The sequence below is a fragment of the Myotis myotis genome, unplaced genomic scaffold, assembly GCF_014108235.1.
Source record: "Myotis myotis isolate mMyoMyo1 unplaced genomic scaffold, mMyoMyo1.p scaffold_m19_p_7, whole genome shotgun sequence".
Classification (NCBI taxonomy): Eukaryota; Metazoa; Chordata; class Mammalia; order Chiroptera; family Vespertilionidae; genus Myotis; species Myotis myotis.
In genome coordinates this window covers 28,467,178-28,493,211 of record NW_023416379.1, presented here as the reverse complement: position 1 = coordinate 28,493,211, position 26,034 = coordinate 28,467,178, and the positions used below count along the sequence as shown (strand labels likewise).

Here is a 26,034-nt window from a genome sequence, read left to right as displayed (position 1 = left end):
AGCCTTGTTGTTCTGTTAAGTCCAGTGTTCCTATGTTCCCAACTTCTTTTTAGGTAGCATGCAATTTTGTGCATACATCAACAGAGTCCAAATGAGTGAGATGCAGAATGAACCACCAGGGTTTGCAGCACGCTGAATAATTCAAGTAAGTCTGCTCCATTATGATAACTAAAAAGCATGGATCTACCTTCTCTATTCTGTGACACCATAGCTTTTATGCCTTTCACATCAAAACTGGAGAATGGATGGGTAACCCTAATCTCAGATGTTTCTTTTTAAATAATGTGCTTTAATTCATTTGTATTGCAGTACCTACACTCTCTCAGTTTTGGACAGAATACAAAAATAATAAGGAAGAAAATACAAACTTTAATAATCATAAAATACAATTATGGCAACAAAATATTGAATAAGTACAAATTGTTATAGAATCCTAAAGAAGAGATGGAGAAGGATTGAAGACTTAGAAAATACTTTGTCCCTATTTCTACCTATAAAATGCTATCCAACAGGTGGTTATGTGAGTACATACATGCATAAAAGTTAAGGAAAAAAAAACTACTCATCTTACCACCCTCATCTGAAATGCTTCCTACTTTAGATCTTGAGATGGAGAGCACTTTAGTAGGTAGTAAAAAAAAGAGAAAGGATATTTCGGTTGAGGAAATGGTGTAAAGAAAGACTTAGAGGCAGGGAAGCACATCAAATATCAGAAAAAAATGTTTCCAATTTGTTTATTTTTTAGATCCTAAGTAAGAAAACTTAGATGTAGCTTAGAAAACATTGGTTGAGGAGACATAGGGAAAGACTTTGACTGTCAATCCATGTAGGCAGTACTTAAATCAGTAACTGAAATCTCTTCAAGGTTCCAGAGCAAATGACACTTTAAGAAATGTTTACATGAAAGTGGTTTATTAGTAGATTACAAAGAAAGACAGGAGGCAACAGCACCAGGTTACAAAGGTTGAGGCAAGAAGCAATAAGGGTCTGCATTAAAATGAAGCGCATTCAAAAAACAAAACAAAACAAAAAACAGAAAGATGCACGAGATGCTCCAAGATTTAGCAATGGGTTAGATCTCAGGGAAGTGTTGCTAAGGAAGAGTCAAAGACGCCTCTGGAGTTTTTATTCTGAAAAGAAGAAAAATAATAATACCAGGGACACACTGAAGCCAGGAGAAAGAGCTTTGGCTGCTGCACAGAGGTTCATGAGAAGCTCCCCTAACCAACCTGCACTGAATTTTTTCCCCAGTTGACCTACTCGCATGACCCTCTCCTTAAAACATACTGAATGATACAACAAGCCAAATATTCTAAACTAACAGTTCTGTGAACAGCCGCTCCCACAAGTTGAGTTGTTCTTATTAGATTGTTTGTTCCCAGACCATATTTTGCTAGTTGTACTTCATATTCCATTGCAAATGTGATTGCATATTACATAAACCAATAAAATAATGAACATAAAAAAAATATATGGGCTTAAGAAACCTTGGTTGAATAGTTAGGAAAGTTTTCATAAAGGTAAGGAAAAAATAGCTGATTGATGGTAAAAGTCCTAAAAATAGGAATCTATGTTCATAACACTTCATAAGCAATCTCCTTCCACTGTAAAAAAAAAAATCAAAATTAAAAATCACTGATGACACATTCTGGGCATAACTGATGCAAGAGAGACAACACTGAGCTCCAATGAGCAGATCTATCCTCAAAGAAAAGATCTTAACTCTATGTCAAAAGATTGGTATATAAATGTAAGCCTACTTAAAGTTCAAATAAAATGGTAGTCTCCTGGCTCCAGCCTGGAGAAAATAACAATTATTGTATCATTCCACTTCCAGCATAAACAAAAATATAAGTGGACAAAATATATGAAGCAACTATTTTCTACTCCTTGAGAGAAAAGAAATACATGAGGTAACCCCATTTCTGTCTGACGGAACTTTCTAAGCCATTGTGCAGGTGACTGGCTTCACAAGGTAGAACATCCATAAAATGTTCCCCATCCCATTATCAGATAGGCTTTTGGTTTCAAAGTATCTCTATAGTATATGAAAATTTTTAGGAAAATAGAATGCTGTCCTATTCAATGGCTAGAGCCAATAATATTATAACTAGTAGCATAGGTCCTGCAGCAAAACATCTGCTTAAATCAGCTTGTCCAAAACTCAGAAATGAGATCAGACTTTAAGGTAAAAGTTGGATGCCACCCTTTTGTAACATTTATTAAATTCTGAACTTATGCTATTTTTTATTAAATTTACTGAATTATACATAGTACTTCCTCAAACTATCTATCCAATAAGAATACCTTCTCACTTCCACAAGATGTTTTTGTATAATTTGTGCATCATCTGGGGCCTTAATATTAACAGTTGATGATTATGGCTCCCATTACTCTGCTCCCATCAATGGCCACATTCTCATTATAACCTTGTTAGGCAAACAGTGACCTTTATCCAGGGATGCAGTCAGAGCAGGTGCTTCTTCAGAAATGAGACTGTCTTGACGGATGCTTTCAACCCACCATTTATCCAAGTAAACCTCTCAAGTCCATGACCAGGGCAGAACAAACAACCCCTCAGAAACCACTCACCAGATGCTGAATCTGCTCGAGGTCGGAATTTTCAAGTGTTTGATTGAAATGTACTTTTTGGTTCATGCTCTATATTGCTGAGCATCAAATGTACCAAAAAGGTTTGTGGCGTTTTTCACAGGCATCACATGTTTGTGAAAAGAGCACAAATCGCTTTACAGTAAATGATAAACAGCTCTGTGAAGATAAAACACAATGAACACACAGCACATGCTTACAGCAAATGGAGTAAGTTTTCCTGGGCCACCCTTTTTATCTTTCATTTTTATTAATGGTAACAAGCCAACAATATTAATAAGTCTCCAGTAAGATCATAATTAAAAAGCAAAATCCAATACATATATGAAAAATATGACTAATAGGAAAAAATGATACAATGATCATTGCATGCATTTTTATTAAATGGAGGAAATGAGCTCTCAAGGAAACAAAGCTGCCAGGCAAAGGTTTAATAACTTGAACTTTTGAATGTGTGTAGAGGCTAAAGAAGGGTGAAATGGAAGCTTACACTTGAGCTCAGAGAAACATATCATTTGCAGAAATCTCTTCCACATCCCTCTCCCCCACACATAAAAGAATATGCTTAAGTACTGAAAATATTTCAATAAGCATAACTAAACCATATAAAGCTGGCCAAAACAAAAGCAAAACCTAGAAAATACAACAAAGAAGGTGTGTTTTAGAAGCTCTTATTTAATACTTGATATAGCTAGTAAAGTCCTGATTGCTCTGGGGACGCTGTAATTCTATTTACTGTATTCTAGAACTAATAACAGTACTTTTCCAATTAGTGGATTTTTTTTGGAGGCATAATTGGCATACAGTAAAATGTACATATTTTAAGTGTGCTGTTCAATGGGTTTTGATGGATGTATACTCGCATGTAACTATATCCCAACCAAATTTTGGAACATTTCCATCAACCCAGTGTATCTTACTGTGCCTCCTTCCACTCAGTTGCTCCCTGGAGGCGACAACTATTCTGATCCCTATCAATATAGCTTAGTTTTGCCTATTCTAGAATTCAATCTGAATAAAATCATAGACTATGTGCTCTATCTCTTTTCTTTGCTATACATGCTAGAGAGATCGCCATTCACATTGCTGCATGTATCAGAAGTTCATTCCTTTTGTTGTTGCAGAGTAGCGTTCTATTTTATCAGTACACTGAAGTCTGTTTATCCAGTTGTCTCCTGACAAACATTTGGATTTTTGCAAGTTTGGGGCTATTGTGAATAATATTATGGAATTTTTATAGACGTCTTTTTGTGGACAATTGTTTTCATTTCCTTCTAATAAATAACCAATGATATAATTATTAAATCATAAACTTTTAAGAAACATCTACTTTTAAAAAACTACTGAACTATTTTCCAAGGTGGTTGTATCATTTTTCACTTGCTCCAGCAATGTCTGAAAGTTCCAGTTGTTCACATCTTCACCAAAACTAGTATTTTTCAGCCTTTTTAATTCTAGGCAACCTAACAGAGATGAAGTGGTAATTTCCTGTTTTCAGGGTGAGATTACCACTATTGAAACCTGTTTTCTTATGCAAAAACCTTAACTACTAGAATTAAGATTAGGGATTTTATAAACATATATAACCAATGTGCATTGTATGTTTATATTATATTTGCACATATACACACATATATAGTATGTAACCAAGGAGTATTATAATCATATCCTTATATAAAACTGCAAAAAATGAGTATGCATTAATCTTACATTACTGTGAAATCTATGAGTACTTATTATTGGGAAAAAAGATATGCTAAAAAAGCAGGATATCTGAATCTTATGAACACAGAGATTGCTATCTCACTGTATTTCTTTCTATTCTGTTGTTTTTTAAACTCAAATGTTTAAAAAAACCATACTGCTCATAGTGTGATGTCCTGCTCTTTTCAATTACATTTTAATCTTTAGCCCATTTCACTAAACATTTGAAAAAAATAAAGTTAGGAAGACATGTACCATTTCACTATGTAAATATACCATAATTTATCAAATCCCCTGATGTTAGAGATTTAGGTTGTCTTTAATATTTACATATTATAACCATTTCTGCAATGAAATTCCTTTGTGCTGCTACCCACAGGCTCCTCCTGGCCAAAGAACTTTAAAAAGCTTGATAGATATTATAAAATTTATTAGCTTTGAAAACCTACTACTCATAATATATATATATATATATATATATCCCACATTCAAAGGCTGTTAAATCACGTTGTTTACCCATATCTTCAGAAAAAAATCACTTCTACTGTCATGGTAAACAACCTGCTTCCGTATTTATAATGGTCTGGCCCTCCAGCAACTTCAGGGCGAAATTATAGCTAATTTGTCTACAAACATCAGGTGGTCATAATAATCTGGCCACTCAGTGTATGTTAAAATTACAGAAAGAGAATTCAGCATAACAAACCAAATTCATAGGATCCTTTCCCAACTTATGAAGAATTTCGAGCCGTGCCACATTCATCTACTGAATAAATGAGAACTGAAGTTATTGTTTGATCAAATGACATTGGGGATATGCAGTCAGAAAAACAGAAATCATCTCTCCAGTCTGACCACTTCTAACCATCCTCTCTGCCTGACTTTGCCAGAAATAGAACCTAAAAGATCCTGCAGATAGTTCAAACCAGGTGTATTAACTGTCCCCTCCTACTGGAGCCCACAAGGAACAAAGCCCCAGGACCCACTGAGTAGGTATTTCTGACTGTAAAAGACTATCTTGCGAAATTTTGTTTCGGAGTCAGCATTTAACTTACGTTACTGATGGATCAGGTTACTCACAGTCAAGTTAGCAGCGGCATTGATATCGAACCAACTTTTTCACCATTAGTTCAGATGCATCAAAAAATTCCTTGATGCCCTGGTATGTGCAGTTCAAGTTTAAATAAAATCCAACACAGATTTTAATTATTTTAAATATTTTTCAAAAGCCACATTTTCCTCTCAAACAATACGGGATTCATTTGTATTTTTAATCTGAAGTATGCCATAACATATTTTCTGATTTCATTTTTAACTAGGGTTACTAAAATTTAAAATACTTTGAAGTAACTATGGTCTTACTTTTGAAAAAAATAGAAAGTTCTTTCATAATAGGGGAAACAAAATTCCACATGATCAATTTTATTAGATTTCAAATCTAACCATATGAATAACAAAATTGTTTTTGTATATATATTCTGCCCTAAGAGCTAAAAGACATCTATTTTAACAAAGCCTGTTAAACTGTATGTTCTGACCCAAACAATGATAATTTGCGCTTACAGCACTAAATTTTTATCTTATGTATCTCTGCTTCCCACAAATGGGAGTTTTAAATGTGAATCTGCCAAAAATCCCCAGTGCAAGGCGATTTCAAACATAATTATAACAAATATAAAGTACAGTAAAGTCAGGCACACACAGTGAACAGACAATAAAGATAAATCTTTCAGTTTCGCTTCAGCCAACCATTTTGAATTAAATATCCTAACAACTATCATATAGAAGTTTTTAAGATATGATAGGAATATTGAAAAGTCTTCCACAGGAAAGAAATAAGAATGGGAAACAGATCCCACCAGGCAAACCAGGATGCAAATCTGATTTAAATGAGAAATAAAAAGCAAAGAAGTAATAGAAGCTGCTAAGAAGTCAGAGACAGCCAAAAAGTCATTTTGAAGAATATGAAAACCTTGCTGCAAAAAGGGGTAGTCTAAAAGTGGGCTTAAAAAGGTAAACAGACTGAATTCTAAATCATTAGTCATCTTATTTTGTGACCCAATTTTATCCTAAAACTGTCTATGAAGAACATGTTTTCTTGTCCCCTTAATAACAAATATTAAAGCAAATATGTTCTGTCCATTAATTTTTTAAAATAAAAACCTTTGGAGAAGCACAAACTACTCAAGAGATCTTTAGAAAACCATAATATCATTGCACACACACACACACACACAAACAAACACACACACACAAAGTTGATATACCTAATGCATCTCCCAAATAGAATAATCCATTTTTTAAGATATTCAGAAATGAAGGGAAAGACAAGTAAACTTTTTTCTAGAAGATGAAAAGCAATTGATGGGGGGGTGGGAATTTTTGGTTTTGAAAAGAAATTTGTTTGTTCTGAATATGTTTGTAGACTTAGCTGGAGAAGGTATAAACCAAGATAAAAAGTTTAAGAGACTGGTGATAATGGGGATAAATGTGGGGAAGCTCTCCCAAGGGAAAAGTAGGAAATAGCTGAAAAAAATTCACAAGGTAATCACGTTTTATATTTCCAACAAAATACTTATTTTTTTAACTGTACATTTTAATAGTGATGAGATTAGTTTGGCACTTAGAAAAACTGTGTTTCCATGAGAAGCTCAGCCCTTGGAATGGAGTAAAAATAAATATACTATTCTGGTTATTTACTCATTTAGAGTGACCACTTTCTTCTTTTGGCACAAATAGTTATTGTAAAATTTTATGAAGTGTCCTCTCAAATAGCTGGTCTTTCACAAAGATAGAAGGATTGACTCATTGGTTTTGAAAACATTAAAAACCAGTTTAGACATTACCTCCTCCATGAAAACTTTTCTGAGAGCTCTTATTACCCCTTGATAAACTTTGCAATTCTATCTGACCATGTATCACAATGCTTCCTATTTGTCTTATGTTGGTCTCCTAGACACTAAGATCCATGACTTTGCTCTGCATAGGGAGGACTTTTAAAAGAGGCTGATATACATGTAAAAAAACCTGATACACACACATAATTCTCAAATATTATTATGATATTAATGATGTAGCCTTAGCTTTTAAATGTGTCTAAGAGTAAGAATAACAATACTAACTGTTGATCTCCATGTAACTCCTTTAGGTACTATAATGCTCTCACAAATGTTTAACTTGCTTTAATAATCAGGGGGGGGGGGGGGGGGCTTTGATTAAGAATACCTAACCCTCAGATCTGCTGGACTTATCCTGCTAAAGAAAGCCCAAAGTCACAGAAGGAAAGCTGGGAAAGCAAGTTGATTCAGACACTGATCATTTACTGAAAATCTCTTCTGTGTTAGCACAATCCTCGATAGCATCGTGTTTGTAAACAGGCAGCAATTTGAATATAAAATATGGTTACATACTTTAATGTTATATGTCAATTATATCTGAATTTTTAAAAATAAATGGATGCACATTTAGAGATAGCTTTATTCTGAAACTAGAGGCCCAGTGCACACATTCGTGCACTGATGGGGTCCCTCAGCCTGGCCTGTGCCCTCTTGCAATCCGGGACCCCTCAGGGGATGTTGGAGAGCCAGTTTCAGCCCAATCCCCGCAGGCCAGGCCAAGGGAACCCACTGGTGCATGAATCCATGCACCGGGCCTCTAGTATGCATATAAGATCTTTGTTTAATCTCTTCCTGCCTTCCCCCTCCCCCCTTCCCTCTGACATTCATCAGTCTGTTCCATGTTTCCATGCCTGTGCATTGAGCATCTGTCTTCTGGTGGTCAGTGCATGCCATAGCTACTGGTCGAATGGTCGCTTAGGCTTTTATATAGATAGATAGATAATTACTAAAAGAGGCAGACCTCTGTAAAGTGTGTGTGTGTGTGTGTGTGTGTGTGTGTGTGTGTGTGTGTCACGCAAGCAAGTTGGATAATGAGAAATAATGAGAGCACTAACCAAACACCAAGGAAAGTCTTGGGGCTTGATGAACAGGAAGGAATAAATCCTATGTCAAGATAGCAAAGGCTCTGAGAGAAGAACCACAAACCTATTGCTTATTGAAATATTTGTACCTCATCAGTATTGCAACAGTATTTGTGGTCATGAACTTCCTACAAATAACATATTTTCAGGTTACAATTCTAAAGAGAGATGTGATTCACAGTCTAAGTACAAGGGTAATATTGACCTCTGATGAGCCAGCCAGGACACAATTGGTATACACAGTCTGCATAAGAGAGTTCAGGAAGGGGTGGCCAATACATTCCACCACGCCTTAGTGGGTATACTTGGAGCTCATTCTCTCTTTAAAAAGCCAACATGGGCCGAAACCGGTTTGGCTCAGTGGATAGAGCGTCGGCCTGCGGACTGAAAGGTCCCAGGTTCGATTCCGGTCAAGGGCATGTACCTGGGTTGCGGGCATATCCCCAGTAGGAGATGTGCAGGAGGCGGCTGATCGATGTTTCTCTCTCATCGATGTTTCTAACTCTCTATCTCTCTCCCTTCCTCTCTGTAAAAAATCAATAAAATATATTTAAAAAAAAAAAAAAAAGCCAACATGGAGGCAAAATATATCCAAAAATCCAGCTTTTTGCCCCTACAGTACTGCTACTGAAGCCACTGAAATCACTATAAGTGGGAAACTCTCATCCTCTGCTTTAAAATTATGTTCAATAAAGCCAAAAGTCCATCAAAACTGTTACATGTACTCATTAGGAGCCAGTATCAACTGCTGCAATGCCATATTTCTGTGCATATATTTAAGGAAAAAATAAGTAAAGGAAGGAACTGTGCATGTGTGTAAAAGCAGTGATTAATATTCTCATTCAGAGTATGTTCTTTTTTTTCTTTTTTTTCATTTTACTTTAACAATATTCTTGAAATCTTTGACCAGGTAAAGAACCTTCTAAAAAGATCCTTCTGTTTGGGGATTTGCAAAAATTGTGAGCGTTAGCTCATTCTTGTAGCTTTGCCCAGATCAATAATAGTAATTAGTGTGATTTTTAAAATAAAGAGCAAAAAATCTGAATTTTAAGTGGGTTGGCACAATCCATTCCCTGGGCCCTAGTGCAAACACTTTCTTTATCTAAACTAGCAACACCAAGCTTAGAGCATAATATATTAGTAGAAGGCCTCTTTTCTGACTCATAACAGTTGATTTATTAAAGAAAATTTTGTAATTTTTTAAAAAGTGTATCGTTTCTAAACCATAAGTTTAGGATGAAGCGGTTTAGAAATGGCTGTACCCCAATATTTTTTTAAGTTTTTTAATTGGTATTTAGAGAGAGAAGAAAGGAGAAGGAGAGAGAGTGAGAACTATCTCGGTGCGAGCAGAACATTCGATCAGCTGCCTCCTGCATGCTGCTGGGGATGGAGCCTGCAACCCTTCAGTGCACGGGATGATGCCCAACCAACTGAGCCACACCAGCCAGGTCTGTACCCCAAGATATTTTGACATACAATGTATCATAATTCACTATTTTTATGAAAAAGAAGCTTATCTAAAAGTATTACTTGGCTCTAAATATTTAATGACTTTTTAAAAATCAAGATAATTAGTTTTTACCATAAAAATATCGTGGCAACATAGTTCCTGTTGGACTACTTTCTTTCTTTTCTAAAAATTTGTTTTGTTTTCAGAAAATGGATAAAAAGGTTAATCTGAACTGATGGTAGCCACCATCCATATGTTGACAAATGACCTTATATTCTTTTCAGGTGTGTAATCATCTTAGTTTAGTAGAGGAAAAAGGAAGGTTTTAATGTTGTGGCTTCATGCTCATTGTGGGATTAATATATTTTCTCACCTAACCTCCATACGTTCCTCCCTGCTGCCCCACCCTGTAAAATATACTTATTCATCAAAACTGAAATAAATTAGCTTTTCCTTCTTTGGGGGGTTCTTTCCCACATTCTTTACTTACTGAATACTATGCTTTTGCAATCTTAGTAAGAATGGTGCCAAAGCGCACATATTCTACTTGCTGAAAAGAAAAGGAAAATTTCTTAAAGAATTATTTGGAATTGGCAGAAAATTTTGTACCTTTCACAGTCTAGAGTCCTCAGTTTTATCTTTTCTAAGAAAGTTACCTGCCCGATCACTAATTCAGTATAAAAGTTACCTGCTAAAGTGAAAGGAAATTCACAAAGAAGAAACTTTTAAGGTAAAACTTCTGAGGTAAAATATACACACTATGGCATTCTGTGTATATACAAAACAGACTATATAACATACACACTCACTCTCTGATTTAACTGTAGGCTGAGAAAGCCTTCAAGGATTTTAGTACAAATTCCTCTTCATTATTAAGATTCCTTTTTCATGTCCTGAATCCAGCGATGAGGAGGAATTTGAAGGACAGCTGGTTTTATTTTGGGGCAACCAATTACTAAGAGAGTCATTTGGAACTTGAAGCACTGACTCAATCGCCCTCTCTCTGCTCTCTGAGGTACTCAGAATAAGTCTGTTACTAAATGACCACTGTTCAAATATCTATAGCTTATTCCTACTGACTTTGCTACTCCAAAGTAAATATGCTGTTTCTCTAATTTTTTTATTCGGCAGTATTTACTCTTAAAAAACAAGATTTTTACGCAAAAGCAACAAGGTGTGGCTGACACAAAGGACATGTGTCCACAGCTGCAGTCCACCCACCCCCAGTGGCTTCACGTAACACAGTGTCAACTGAGAAGCCCTGAAACATTCCTCAGATTGCTCGAGGCCTGTATCCCCATGCAGATCCACCTGCCCAGATCAGCTGTTAGGAACTCTCTACAGCTTGACAATCACGCTGGAGATAAGTGTGCCCTGACCGGTGAAAAGCAGGACTCTTGGCTGACACCCTCTCTTCCCAACCCCTCCTGTGTATCAGCTTCACCTATAACCCCCATCATACTGCTTAGTCATTTGAAATTGTCACTGTGGTGTTGTCGTCCCTAATCCACTTGTATGTCATGGAGTTGATGACCCTAGTGTAAGATCTCATTTTTACCTACATCAAATTCAGGTCATCTCAAAGGTATATGAATAAAATTATCAGGGAAGATTCCCCAAAGAAACCTGTGTACACAGCTTTCTAGTACTTCCTTATTCAATCACGTTGGCTCATCTAATCTGACATGCAGAATGGGACAACGGCCATCAGCTGAAAGCTTCAGACAGGGTAATTTGGAGCACTTAGACCCCAAAAATGATTAACTATTATGATTTTCTGTTAGCCAATCATTATTCTGGCTCTTTTTTCACTTGATAAGAATAGTTTGTATAATTATATCTTATTTTAACCTTTCAGATACATTTGATTAGTAATTTTGAGCACACTTTAAGGCTAAAATGGCTAAAAAACTTGCAGATTTATAAAAGGATAATTTTTCTATGTATGCATTTGAAAGCCTTTCAGTCAAATATAAACATATGTACAAAATTAGGTCTAACACTTAAATACCAAATGTCATGTAATCGACACTACAGAATAACTGCTCATTCTACAAGAGAAAAATGAAGACACAAACAAAAAGAGACACAAGGTTCCTTTTGCCCAGTCACTCACCTTTCAGAACTGTTCTGTGCTCTGGGCTAGAAAGCTCAAAGTTCAAGTCACATTGTACTTTCAGAAATGTTTCCCCTTTTAGTTATGTATCATAAACATCAGAACAACACTGAGCTTTGAAATAATCTGCTGATGTCATCACTCTTCAGGAGAGGAGGGAGGGTCCTCCCGCAGTGCTCATGACTAAGGTTATCTGTGTGGAAACAGGCCCCTGGTTGCCTAGGAATTCCTTGGCTCTTGACTGGTTGTTTCCCACTCTACTTGAAATCATAACCTCTGTCTGCTTGCGATATCATCATTCATCTTCACAGTCATGGAGTGTCATGCTACATAAAAAGAAGTTATTATTTGAAACACCTTTCAGACATTCTTATCAAATGAAGAAAGAGCCAGAGTAACAGTCCGGTGACTAACAGAAAAGTATAATATTCATACACTCTCACAGTCTCTCTGGCCATTCTTTTTAATGTAGCTTCTTTTTTTAAACAAAAGAATTAGATAAAAATTTTTGGGATTTCCAAAGTATTAAAGTAATAGATGCTCATTGTAACAAGGCAAATAAGTCAGTTGTATAAAGTTCCATTGCCTTCCTCTTTCTCACTCCAACATTGAGATAACCCATCTTATGCCCCTGAGATTTTATTTTAACCCCTGAGATAACCCACTTTAAAGCCTATTGTGTATCATTCCATGTTTTATTAATATGTTGACACAGTCTTATTCACACATACATTTGCATAACATACCCCAGTTTTGTAATACAACCTATTACGAATCTGGGATAATCTCATGTTGTTCTGCAATTTGCTTTTTAAGATTATCATAAACATTTTTCCAAGCCAATATACACAATTTGACCACACTGTTTTGAATGGCTGCACAGTATGTCACGCTATTAATGTAAAACAAATTATATAAGCATTTCCTTGTTGACGAACAATTAGAGTATTTACCAACAGCTTGCTATTACAATGTTACAGTTAAAATACTGGCACATGTTTGTCTACAAATTTATTATGTTTTTTACTTCTATAGGATAGATGCCTATATGCGGGAGTGATGTCAAAGAGAGTATACATTCTTACTTTTTAAAAAATTCTGCCAATTACTTTCCCAAAAGACAGAACCAACAGTGTTAGTGTGTGCCCTTTTCCAGCAACTTTGATACTACTATATGTTATCAACCTTTTAAACATTGTCAAGCTGGGGGTAAAAAAAATCAGGTTTTGTAATTTGCACTTTCACAAGATCAGCTGAAATATTCAGCTGTTATTTTATTGTAGCTCGTATTAAAAGCTATATTCATCATTTGTCAAGAGACACCACATTCTTTTTCTACATTCCTTTTAAAACCCCAAAGGACACAAACCTTATATACTATTTGCTTTGTAAATGCCCTGTGAAAATAAAAATCTTAACTTACCTACCAGGAGAGTTAATGCCGCAATTCTGTTATATGAATTCAACTATGGATATTATCCAAATTACGCAACAGGATTCTAATTTTTAATCATCTGAACTACATGTCAATCTTAACCATCAAAAAGGTTTTGCCAACTCTCCAACCTGGCTGTCAAAGTCAATTTAACGAAGCATTAACAACCAAGAAGGCAAACAAAATCTGCAGACTGTCACTAAAGCTTAGTATGGTAGTGATAATGGGGCTCCTTTGAATTGAGGAACAGGAAGGCTTATCTGAGGTGATAATAATTAAGACCTAGGTATCAAAAAAGAACCAAGTGTGTGTAGATAAGGAAGAAGAAGGCCCAGAAGGCATGGTCAAGGAACAGAAAGGCCAATGGGTCTAGAAAATAGTGACGGCAGGATCGTAGATTGGACTGTAATGACTGAGAGTGGAGCAAATAAGAGATAGGAATCAGGAATCTTGTTTGCACATGTGAAGTTTGAAGACCATTATATATTCAAGTGCACATGAGGTTAACACTAGATTGACCAAGGGAGTCATTTTGACTGTTTTTTAATTTCAATTAGAAAAACAATTATGTATATAAGGACACAATGTCTTAGAATTTTGTGACTTTTTTTACAACATATGAATGCGTTTATTAATAATTATAGTTACCTCCCCCTCCTTCATTTCCGGTATATATATATGTGTTATACCTATATTGCCCAAAAGCAGTCATTTTGACTGCTTGGGGGAAATTATGGCTCTTATTATTGAATTGAGTAAATTTCTTATATGACCAGGTCGGCTCTGTATTGAAATAACAGTTTTCTTTTTTTTTTCCGATTATCGTCACATGATAACATACAAGTACATGATAAATTGTCGATACTTGATAAGTTGCAGTTGCTCAATAAGCTAAACTAGTATTTGTTATTCGAATCTTTATGCAGTGATACTTGTTCTAATAAGTTGTTTATTGTATTTCTTTTGCGCCCTAAATTCATGAAAGAAATGTCGAATAGAAGTGAGTTATTGGAAAAGCTAAGGAACATAAGTGAAGAGTGCTCCGATATTATTCTTTCACAATGCAGTCATTTTGACTGCTTTTGGGCAATATAGGTATATACTAAGTTTCAGTCTTTCTAGTGTTAAGCAACCCAAGAGGTGACTCCAGGGTCCAGGAAGAGGCCAGGGTTAAAGATATGAATTTAGCAGACATTGACGTCAAGATGCTATTTAAAGCTACTAGACACAATAAAATCGCCTAAGGGTCATCCAGAAAAATGAAAAAAGTCAAAGGGTGGATATATAGAGAAATACCATCACAGTGAAGCACTACATGTTCTTGAAAATATAGTGGTGGTACACTCTGATTTAAAGATAGGACTTGGAAAATTAGATCTATCTAAAGCTTTAATATGCAATTTTTTAACTATACTGATTTATGAGTAAACACATTAACTATCTGTCACAAAGTATTATTACCTGGTACATGTAAAGTGTTGGCTACTTAAAGAAATTGTTAAAGGGGGTTTATTGTGTGAAACAGTAAATTAAAAACATATTTAAGTACTTTGATTCCTATGACATTGCGAACGAATGCCTCTTTAAATTTTGTACCCTTGGTGCTTTCCCTTCCCTCTCTCCTCTCTCAGCATAGTTGATTCCTTTGAATTAGTCTAAAATATGTTTTATTTCATTTATTCAAGTGACTAAAATAATGAATGTGCATATATCAATTAAAAAGTTGACATCTAAAATAAAAATCCCAATATAAAGTTTAAAGAGGGCTTGGAAATTTACAAATGCCATGACCTAACAAAAATGAAACTAATTCAGTCCTCCACTTCTAGTTTACTGTTGAAACCTTCCATAGCATTTTGATCGTAGCTATATTAAGAGTGGAAACCATAAAAAACCTTAGACGAATCCATAGGCAGCAAAATAGGAGGCATTTGTCGTAGCAATATCTTTACCGATACAGCTCCTAGAGCAATGGAAGCTAAGGAGAAAATAAATAAATAGGACTACATCAAAATAAAAAGCTTCTGCACAGCAAAAGAAACCATCAACAAAACAACAAGAAAGCCCACTGCATGGGAGAACATATTTGCCAGTGTTATCTCCTATAAGGGTTTAATTTCCAAAATTTACAGGGAACTCATACAACTTAACAAAAGGAAGATAAACAATCCAAAAAATGGGCAAAGGATCTAAATAGATACTTTTCGAAAGAGGACATACAGAAGGCCAAGAGACATATGAAAACATCCTCAAAGTCACTAGTCATCCGAAAGATGCAAATCAAAACAACAATGAAGTGCCATCTCACACCTATCAGAATGTCTATCAACAAATCAACAAACGACAAGTGCTGGTGAGGATGCAGAGAAAAAAGAACCCTCTTGCACTGCTGATGCAAGTGCAGACTGGTGCAGCCACTGTAGAAGACAGTATGGTGTTTCCTCAAAAAATTAAAAATGGAACTGCCATTTGACCCAGTAATACCACTTCCAGGAATATATCCCCCCAAAAACAGAAACACCAGTCAGAAAGGATATATGCACCCCTATGTTGATAGCAGCACAATTTACCATAGCTAAGATTTGGAAACAGCCTAAGTGCTCATCAGCAAATAAGTGGATTAGAAAACTGTGGTACATCTACACAATGGAATACTATGCTGCTGTAAAAAAGAAGGAATTCTTACCATTTACAACAGGATGGACCTGGAGAGCATTATGCTAAGTGAAATAAGCCAGTCAGAGAGAGATAAATATCACATGACCTCACTTATTTGTGGAATATAAAGAACATCATAAACTAATGAACAAAAATAGGTACAGAGACAAAGAAGCATTGAACAGACTGTCAAACTTCAGCAGGAAGGCAGGGAAGGGTTGGGAGAGGAGGTAAGAGATCAACCAAAGGATCTGTATGTATGCATATAAGCATAACCAATGGACAAAGACACTGGGGTGGGGGGGGGGGGGAGGTTGAGGGCATGTGCCAGGGGGTGGGGAGGTCAATAGGGGGAAAAAGAGACATATGCACTACTATTTATAATACTTTAAACAATAAAAAAGCAAATGAAACTAAACAGACTACAACTAATTTTAATTTCTTAATTTATCGTACATCGTGGAATTGGTTCTTGGAGTATCACTTTTGAAAGTTAAAAAATTGTTTAACACTATGTACATCAGAAAAGTCCAATATACATGTAATTTTCAGATGCCTTTACAAGTTTGTTTCCTCTTTCTGGCAATAAACATAACAGAAAGAATGACTTTGTAATGAAATTGAAACAAAAAAGCAAAAAAATTCACTCAACAATAAGTTTTGTTTTGAAGCCATTAAACAAGTGCCAGGTGTTTTCCAAGCAAGCAGCTGAGACTCTTAGATACCTGATGACTATAAAACAGTACTTACATATTCAACGCAAGTTGAGTTTCTTGATCTATAAGTAAGCAATTTTAACAAATAATCTACTTATGTGATTTATTAAATGTATTATTTATAATAACATACAGATATATTGTAATTATTGAATGTATACAATCTTGGTTAAATCCAAGCAATAAGTACATAAACTTCATGAATAATGATTTTATTCAAAAGAAAAATATAAACTGAATAAAGCAGTAAAAGATGAATAAAATAAAATGAATTAACAGAAGTGTAGTTTTCTCAGTAACAAAACCAGATAATGAAGAAGCAGTTTACTTTTAAAAACATCATTCACATTCCTTGGGTTCTGACTGGCTCATTTATATAATTAGATGTTTATGGAAAATTTAGCTTTCAACAACAGCTAAAAGAATCTTGCTTCAAATTTCAGAAAAAAAAATGGTAATTGGAAAAATTAGACATTTTAATTCCAAAAATACTGCAAATAACTTTTTAATATCATTTTAACTCAACTAAATAAACTTCATGGTCTAAAAACTTAATTTCAAATCCCTGTCTCATACATGGCAATAAAATCAGGACAAATAAAAATAGCAAAGTCTATACTTTCTATAAATAAGTATATAAAAACTTAAAAAGAGAAAAACTAAGTCCTGTATATTTATTCAATAGTAGAAGAACAGCTAGTACATTTTTTAATGTCAGATATGTAGCTATCTCATCACTCAACACAAGCTAGATAAATAAATAAAGCTAGAAGAAATGCAACGATAATTAAAGAAATATACTCATTAGAAAATAAAACAATGATCAAAGTGATACTATCCACATAAAATTCACAGAGGAATGAGAGGCAATGGGAAAAAAAAAAGCCTTAAGGATAGAAATGGAAAAAAAAAAGACAACAAATAAAATTGAGGTTACTTAAACAGATAGTACTCTGAAACTGAAGACAAGTATTAAAGTGGGGGCTTCAAAAAGAAAAAGTCTTACTCACCTGAGTGAGGAACACAGACAATAGATAAAGCAAATAACAACAAAAGGGAACTTGGCTTCCACTTCCAGGGACAGCTCCACATTCGACCTGAGCGAAACATCCTGCGATGGAAGAAAGCAACAATCAGGACACTTAGAATTCAATAAAACATTAGGACAATAACAGTAAATGTATAGGTTTCCAGCAGGAACCACCAAATAAAAACCTTTTTCAGTCTTGCTTCTAAATAATGGTGATGAACCAATCACCTCCTTTATGCTAATTAACCAAAAGAAAAAAAAATCCATTTATTTTACTTGCCATCTGGTGGCACCTTCTTTTTCAGAGAATATATAATAGGTGATCTCTGCATGAACACGGGGAAATATTCATATAATTTAAAAATAATATTAAAAAATAAAGCAATTTCAGATTCAGAGTTTAGCATCACATGACCATGTTGGTGGCAAGAAGACAATTATATCAACATCCCCTATAATCTTCCAGAAATTCAGACTTTAAGAAAATATTTTCACTGTATAACATCTGCTCCTTCACAAATGGAGACAATTAAAATTAAATTAAATTGCCCCTAGAACAAAGCATTGAATCATTAACATCCAACAAGATTAATTAATGTCTTTATCTAGTTATTAATGTATTACAGAAACTAGTAAATGACATTACATGGAGGGGTGGTGCTTTGAAAGCTCTCAAATAATTCTCTGTATATCTAATGGTCTTGTCTTTAAACTCAAAGTTATACTTAATAATGATTTAGACAAGAACAGCCATATTATCTTTGCTCAAAATAGTGGTTTGATATTTTTCATTGACTCAACCCCATCAAAAGAGGCAAGTCAGTGAAGGAGCAGCAAGTATAAAAGTCAGTCACCAAAGGGGACCATAAATGAACTAGTGACAAGAGAGTCACAAAGCAGGAGGATACATGAGTAGTAATAAGAAATCTCAAGATCTTAACTCCCCCAAAAGAGTTAGTTACTTTGATTGTAAGTGGTAATTGAGTCATTTTACTTCCAAAAGAGGGGCAACTAATAAGAAACCTAGGGGTCACAGTACAGTTGAGCCTTAGACAACCCAGGAGGGTAGGGGTGCTGCTGACTGTGCAGTCAAAAATACGTGCATAACTTATGACTCCCCAAAATCTTAACCACAGTTGTCTCTTAGTATCCTCGGAGGATTCGTTCCAGGACCCTGGAACGATACCAAAATCCACAGATGCTCAAGTTCCTTATATAAACTGGTGTGGGACAATGCATCTAGTCGGCCTTATGCACCTTCAGATTCCCAACCTCAGATCAAAAATACTGTTTTCTATCTAAGTTGGTTGAATCCTCAGATGGGAAACCAGAGATATGAAGGGCCGATTGTATATATATATTTATTTTTTAAAAATTGGCATATAAGTGGACCCAAGCAGTTCCAACCCATACTGTTTAAAGGTCAACTGTGATACTTTCTTTACCTGAAGGTAGCTCATCTGGAGTAAAATATATAATACTAAACAGGATACCAGAAAAGTGGAAAGAGAAATAAATACTCAAGCAAAAACAGACATCAAATGATTCTTGCACTTGTCTCAAGCATGCATTTTCAATCTGTATTTTTTGGTTAGAGACCATCTAAGTAGCAAAAGGAACATACCCTAGACTCAGATGGACCTGGCTTTATTACTTATAAACTATGTAGCCCCCTGGGGGAATTTACCTGACCACCTTGTATCTACTATTTTTCATCAGCAAGTTAGGAACAGCAATGGAATTTAATCCATAGAATTGTTGGATGATTAAATCAGACCATGTCTTTTAAGGACAGTGACTGATGCTCAGTAAGCAGTCTATAAGTATTAGTCATTATTATAACCATCATACCAGGCATACTAATATAAGTGTGGTTATTCCGTCAACCAAGACTCCACCATTCTGCACAGTGAAATAAAAAGAAAAGACTTAAAATAAGAATGGACAACAGGATTAATGCCATAAGCCAACACCAATGAACTGACTTCATGGCTACTTCTGGGATCAGAAATAAAATAAATGATTCATTGGGCCTTGAATACAAAAATTTCAAGTAGTGTCTCATATTCATGCCATGATTTTATATTCACCAAACTAGAATTACCAGCATCATACAGCCCCTAATGGAAATTCTAAACTAGGGAAGGGTTAAGGTCTAAAGATTTTTTTTGTATGAAAGGTATGTTTTCAAGTACATCCACCCAAAATATTTGAAATTAAGAGCAGTGCAACTGCTTATGAGAAGCAATCTAGTAGAGTAAGTCATCATCATATTAATGGATGTGAACTGTGGACTATCACAGAGTTACATCTTGGAGCTTCTATTTACTGTGTGGTTTGTGAGGCAAAACTCTGAGCCTATTTTTCTTCCAATTATCCACCAAAAAGAACTAGTGATAGCATGACTTGGCACTTAGTAAGGACTTTAAAAAGGGTAAATGATAAACTTCTGTCACATAGAAAATTTACTCATTTGGATGAATGTGTCCATTTCCCATTGATGCTGGATGAATGAGGTATTTCCCATTCATGCTGAAGATGAATGACTGTGCTTCTAAGACAAAAGCACAATTCTATATCCAAAGAAGTTTTGATCTGAAAGGACCAAAGATGAAGTATAACCTCCTCATTTCACAGAGGAGGAAACTGAAGCCCAGAGCAGACCAATCAAAGTTGGCTTGTCAGCCTTACAGATATTAACAGAAGGGGGAATGCCCAAGAGAATACCCAGGAGAAGGCCCAGCTTCTTAATCTCAGTCCCATGTGACAATTTCCTATTGACATGTGACTTATGGTCCCTTTTCAGTTCAAATGCTCTCTGAACAGGATTCAGTGAATTACATTCATTAGCTTGGCAACCCTCAATCCTGTTTATTTCGCGTGCTCACACAACTTTCTTCAACTATAAAAGGTTGTGACATTTATGGATTCCATATCCAAACCTGAAGTTGTTTTACAAAAGCTGCCTGCAGCCCTGTCAGACAACCCAGGGCTTGATGCATTCCAGTTCTGAAGACTCCACCATTCTGCACAGAAAACGCACGCAGGACAGGGCAAGTACTTGTAACCAAACATAAACCATATGACACGCCAACTTTCGTCCACTTTACTGTTTACTAAAGAACAGAAACAAATAAATTAAGAATAGAACAGAGGAAGGAAAACACTGTGTGTCTTCTCAGGGGATCATTTAGCAAAGACACATCCCTGAGATTTAAACCATTTTCTCACAAGAATGGAAAATCCCAAACAGGGTTACTAGGGTTCTAAGTAAAAACTACAAAAAACATAGTACAATCTGTGTCACTTGGGTTGTGACCTCCAAGTTCTATTGAAGAAAGCAAGGCGATTTTTCAGTAGAAGAGAGTCACAGACTTTATAATCTGAAAAGAATCTAAAAATCACACAATAAAACCTATCATTTCACAGGTGAAAGCACTATATAATGATAAACCACTTGCCAAAAAAAAAAAAATCAGTGGTTACGGAGCCAAAAGACCTCCCTGCCCCCATGTCACCTGGCTTCCAACTCACCTGTCATTTTGAAAACCAAACTACCTCGATTGCAAACTCGCTTCTCCTTTTCTATCTGTAAAGGCTACAAAATACAATATGCCCGAGTCCTATCTCGGGAAGCTTGAAAACTTAACTCTTTCATACGAACTGTTTTAAAGGTGGGTACAACCCTTTGTGGGCATGATTTAATCCAAATTCATTGCTGAAATAATCTACAAAACCAACCATCTTTCATCTATTTGCTCCTACCAGCTCCTTTAAACATCACAGTTTAAAGAGAAATTAGCGAATAAATACTGAAATTAGTAGAGAATTTGATATGCTACTAGGTCTATTAATATCAGCAATAATTAGAATTAACTTCATTTTCCATGTCCCAAATGAATTTCCCTGGCAAACCCTTTCATAAAGGGGTGTGAGGAGTAGCATAGAGCATGCCTTAATTCTTCCAGAGTGAAAACAATGGAAATTTGGTTTATTCAAGTCTGCTTCTAATTGTACTTTTTCTTCTGGTTAAAGAGCATGTTCCTGAGTCTAAGCAATGAATGAAAAGGGAGATGCTATTATATTACTCAAGATTGTTTATTAAGTTGGGATCATCCTGCTTCAAAAAGGAGGGAGGGTTTATTCTGCAAATCCTGTACAAATCTTGACTCTTACTTGAGCTATAACATGCATAACTGGCTTGTATCATAGGTGAAATTAAAAGGCACCCTTGAGAAATACACACACACACACACATACATACATACACACACACACACACACACAGAGTAGATGCAGTTGTGACACTATACTAGAGCAAAATGTTACCATTGGGAGAAACTGGGTAAAGGGTACCCAGGATCTATCAGTATTATTTCTTACAGCTGCATGTGAATCTACAAATACAAAATTTTCAATTAAGAAGTCACCCTAAATCCCTGATGTATGTAACTTACTCTCAGATGTTTTGCAAAGAAAATTGTGTGTGTGTGTGTGTGTACAGGGTGGAGGGAAGAAGAAAGGAAGGAAAGTGATAAAATAAATGATGTAAATATTTATAACAAGTGATTCTGTGTAAAAGCACACAGGTGTTCTCTGTACTATTCTTGCAACTTTTCTGTAGGTTTAAAATTATTTCTAAGTACAGTTAAATACACACCTATGCGTTTACACTGAAGTGTATCAATGTTTATCTTATGACACATTCATTGCTATTGAGTAAATCATTGCTAGTTTGATAGAAGAAGTGTCTCATCTGAATTTCCTTTATTTGGATTGGCATGTTGAAGTTATTTGTATAGTGTTCTGTTACATATAAATGGTTTTCTTACTGATTTGTAAATTTTTTTTACCAATTCTATACTAACCATGTTAAACCTTTGTCATGTTTGCTACTAATGTTTTAAATACAGTAAACTTGAAGAAAACGGAATACTTCCATCCTGAGTAATGCCTATAAAGTAAAGTAGGCTAATACTCAGGTAGCCACACTTGGTTTATTGGCATTTTCAGTTACAACTGAAATGTCCCTTAAATGCTATCTCCTCAGTATGCATCCAATGTAGATAATGTAATAGTCATCCAATTGGAAATGAACATGGAAAGATACAGTTTTTGCCCAAGCATGCCACACACATTGAACAAAGTCTTTTTCTATTTAGTCTAAAATCTAAATTGTATTTAGAAATTTCTAATCAACCCATCATAAATATAAACTCTGGAAGATATGGGCAGTTAAAAAAATGGTCAGATTTAAGGAAGCATCTGTAAGTTTATTTTTAATATATAAACTGATTCTCTTTCAAATCATTATTTCCAGAAATCAGAGTGACGTGTCCAGTTAGGCAGTAAAACTACAAGCTTCTAATATTTCCCATAAGCCAAGAGACAATAGCCTCATTCACCATTCACTTTGGAAAAGCACAATGTCATGTAATTTATATAAGCCATAAATGGAACAGTAGCTTCATGCAGCTTGAGACCCATTAATGCAAGTCTTGTTAAACCTACTAAATTCCCTAGGGTATGAAAAACATGCAGTCCCTACAACTCCAAAATATATTTATAAAAGTCCACAATTTCAGAACTTGAGTGTAATGATATATAAATATTCTTTCTCCACAAGTAGTAGGCAGAAAATATAATTAGTTTGTATACTTGAATCTATTACAATTTAAAAGGTAACATAGTTTGTTTCTCATTTTAACTTTTTTTCAAGAAGACAGTAGAAATATTTACATTGGAAAGGTTGGTGTTATTTCCATATGTTCTAACATACTAATATCTAAAAAGAATCAGAGCATCTTAAACCATTCCATGTGAATTATAAACAGCAAAATGGAAAAAAGAAACAGTTATCTGTCAAGAAATAGGAAAACTTCCAGCCAAAACAGCTCAATAAAGAACTCAATCAACGTACTAAATTCTATATTTTACGTGATTAAATATTCATGCTTTCACTCTATAATGACATAAGATTTTTTAATCATGTGCAAATTCAAATGGACTACATAACTTCATTTCATAATCAGGACATTTGTCCATTACCTGTTGATCATTTTCACATCTTTTATTTCAAAAATTGGTACTCATATTTTATTTTTACGTATAACATGCTCCCCCCCCCCGCCCCTCCCCCCAAGATGTACATAACCTAGGAAAGCTGAAAGTAAGCTAGACAAATATCTGCTGTTAAAAAACCTACTATACTTTCAGGAAAAACTAAGGTTTAGAACAAACTCACATTCATTAAAAATGCGTCACCTTTGTATGAGAACAACTCTTATATGAGACTGTTGGCTGTATCCCAAAATAAATTCAGTCTATACCTTAACGATTCCACTGGCATAAATGAAACTTTAAAGCTCACAGGTGAAGAATGACTTCACATGCAATTTTAATAAAAATAAGTAGTTCCCTTCTAACTGTAATGGCCACTACCAGGAACAGAGCTACAGACTACTAGGCTTGCGGTCACTGCTCTTGCTCCTATTTTAAAAATGTGTACTAGGGAGACTGGGAGGTGAAGGTGCAAGGAAGGGAAAGACAGGGCCTGAGCGGTATGTCTTTTTGCAGGTAGTAAATGAAAGAGGGAATTTAAATGGAAATAAACAAGGATCCAGTAGTTGGGGGAGGCAGGGTGACTATCAATTTCTAGAAACTCCAGTATCTTAGTCAGTAGGAGGGAGAAAAAGTCTATCAGGGTGTCTGCCCAAGGTTAAATAAAACACCAGGGGTAAAATTACATATTACAAGAAAAAGTAACTTCTGAGTTGGCCACAAAAATAAGCCTGGCTCTTTTGAGAACAACCTTCCTTTTTTTTTCCTCTCTGGAAGGCCAGGCGGTGCGCGGTGGCCCTTCTGCAGGGTTGCTCTGAGGCACCTCACCACTTAGATGATAATTCCATAGAAACAAAACCTATTATTATAACCTTCTCTTTGCCCTATACCCTCCCCCACACTTCTAATTCTATACAAGTCCCCCCGCAAAGCCCATCACATAAATGACATATTCCTTAATGACTTTTTAAATCTACCAAGTACAACCCAGAACCTTTTCGGCCCGCTTTTTAAAAACCATTTGAATAACCCAAAGATCCAAGAATAACTCCTCCAGTCCAGGGTGACAATGTGTAAAGTCAACATTTTCTCAGCATACCGGTACCTTCCAAGCCCCAGGTGTTGATCCAGGAGAGCGCTTTCTTGGCAGAGCAGGACCCCTGGACGCAGGCGCCCGGCCTGTTACTCCTTGTTCAATTTGAATCGAAAACACGCTTTCCCCATTCTTGAAGCCCTGCCCTTTTTTTATTATGCTTTACGCCGCCCAAATATGAGGTTTACCTCTCCCTGGAAAAAAAGCAAGCCACACACACACTCACACACTCACACATGTCACAGCTCATGCCTCAGGGCCTGGGGGCACACGGAAGACAAACCGGTTTATTTGGTCCATACAGTGGAAGTCTCACCAAATCACTTCGTGGAGGGGGCGGGGGAGGGGGGCGCACAGGTAAAGGTGTGACGGAATCTGAGACGACGGGGGAGACTTACATGTTGGCATTACTGCGCTGGTGTCGCCGAGGGCCGCGCGGTCATCCTCCGGGTCTTCCGCCGGCTCTGCTCCCCGCTCCCCAAAGGAGACCCCCGGCGCCGGGGCGCAGCGCGGCGGGCGGACCCGGGTTCACGCTCTTTCAGGAGGGACCAGCCGGGGCCCCCGCAGCCTCCTCGCCGCGCTCGGGGCGGCGCCAGGTGGGAGGCAGCGCGGCCGAGTTCAAGTGCGGCTCGCGGCGTCCAAGTGCGGCTCGCGGCGTCCAGGGGGCGGGCGGAGCGGCAGGTTCCTCTTTGCAGAGAAGTTGAAGGAAAGTTCGCGCGAGGAGGTGGAGGCAGCGGGTGCTGTGCGTCCGGGGCCGGGCCGGGTAGGCGGGGGGAGAGCGTGGGTGGAGGGTCCGACGGGGCAGTCCTCGCCCCCGCGGCCGGAGCAGCACGTGGTCGCCCTTTGCGGCTCGCGTCCCCCCCTCCCCCCCGCGGGCTCAGGGGCCGGTCCCTCCGCCCGCGCTTCCGGCGCCCGGGCTTGGCCGCGCCGGGGTCTCAGGTGCGGCTGCCCCGGCGGCGCGCGGCGTCTGGCTGAGCCTCCGCGGCCGGGGCGGCCCCGGGCCGGGCGCTGGGCGGCGGGCCGTCCCGAGGGCAGCTGCCCCACCCAGGATCGCCAGAAAGCGAGGCGGGCGGCGAGGAGAGCGCTGCGGGGGCTGAATGGGGGGGAGAGAGTGGCTCCAGGCCAGGCTCGGCCGCCTGGCGCGGGAGGGGACGGACCGGTGGTCACCCGAAAGCCGGGAGCC

At 36.9% G+C, this 26,034-nt stretch overlaps 1 protein-coding gene across 6 annotated transcripts in view; it reads right to left on the bottom strand.

Moving 5' to 3' along the window:
* Positions 1 to 25,592, bottom strand: part of ADGRG6 (adhesion G protein-coupled receptor G6) — a 134,598-nt gene extending 109,006 nt beyond the window's left edge. For 4 of the 6 annotated variants that reach the window (XM_036317442.1, XM_036317443.1, XM_036317444.1 and 1 more), the window contains exons 1-2: positions 25,250 to 25,591; positions 17,679 to 17,779 (exon numbers count right to left, since the gene is read on the bottom strand). In XM_036317442.1, coding sequence (XP_036173335.1) covers positions 17,679 to 17,779; positions 25,250 to 25,251 — 103 coding nt within the window. In that variant the 5' untranslated portion in view covers positions 25,252 to 25,591. Of the gene's footprint in view, positions 1 to 17,678; positions 17,780 to 25,249 lie in introns of all 6 variants that reach the window. The other 2 variants (XM_036317445.1, XM_036317446.1) reach the window with 1 other exon arrangement.
* Between the last annotated feature and the right edge of the window lie 442 nt (positions 25,593 to 26,034).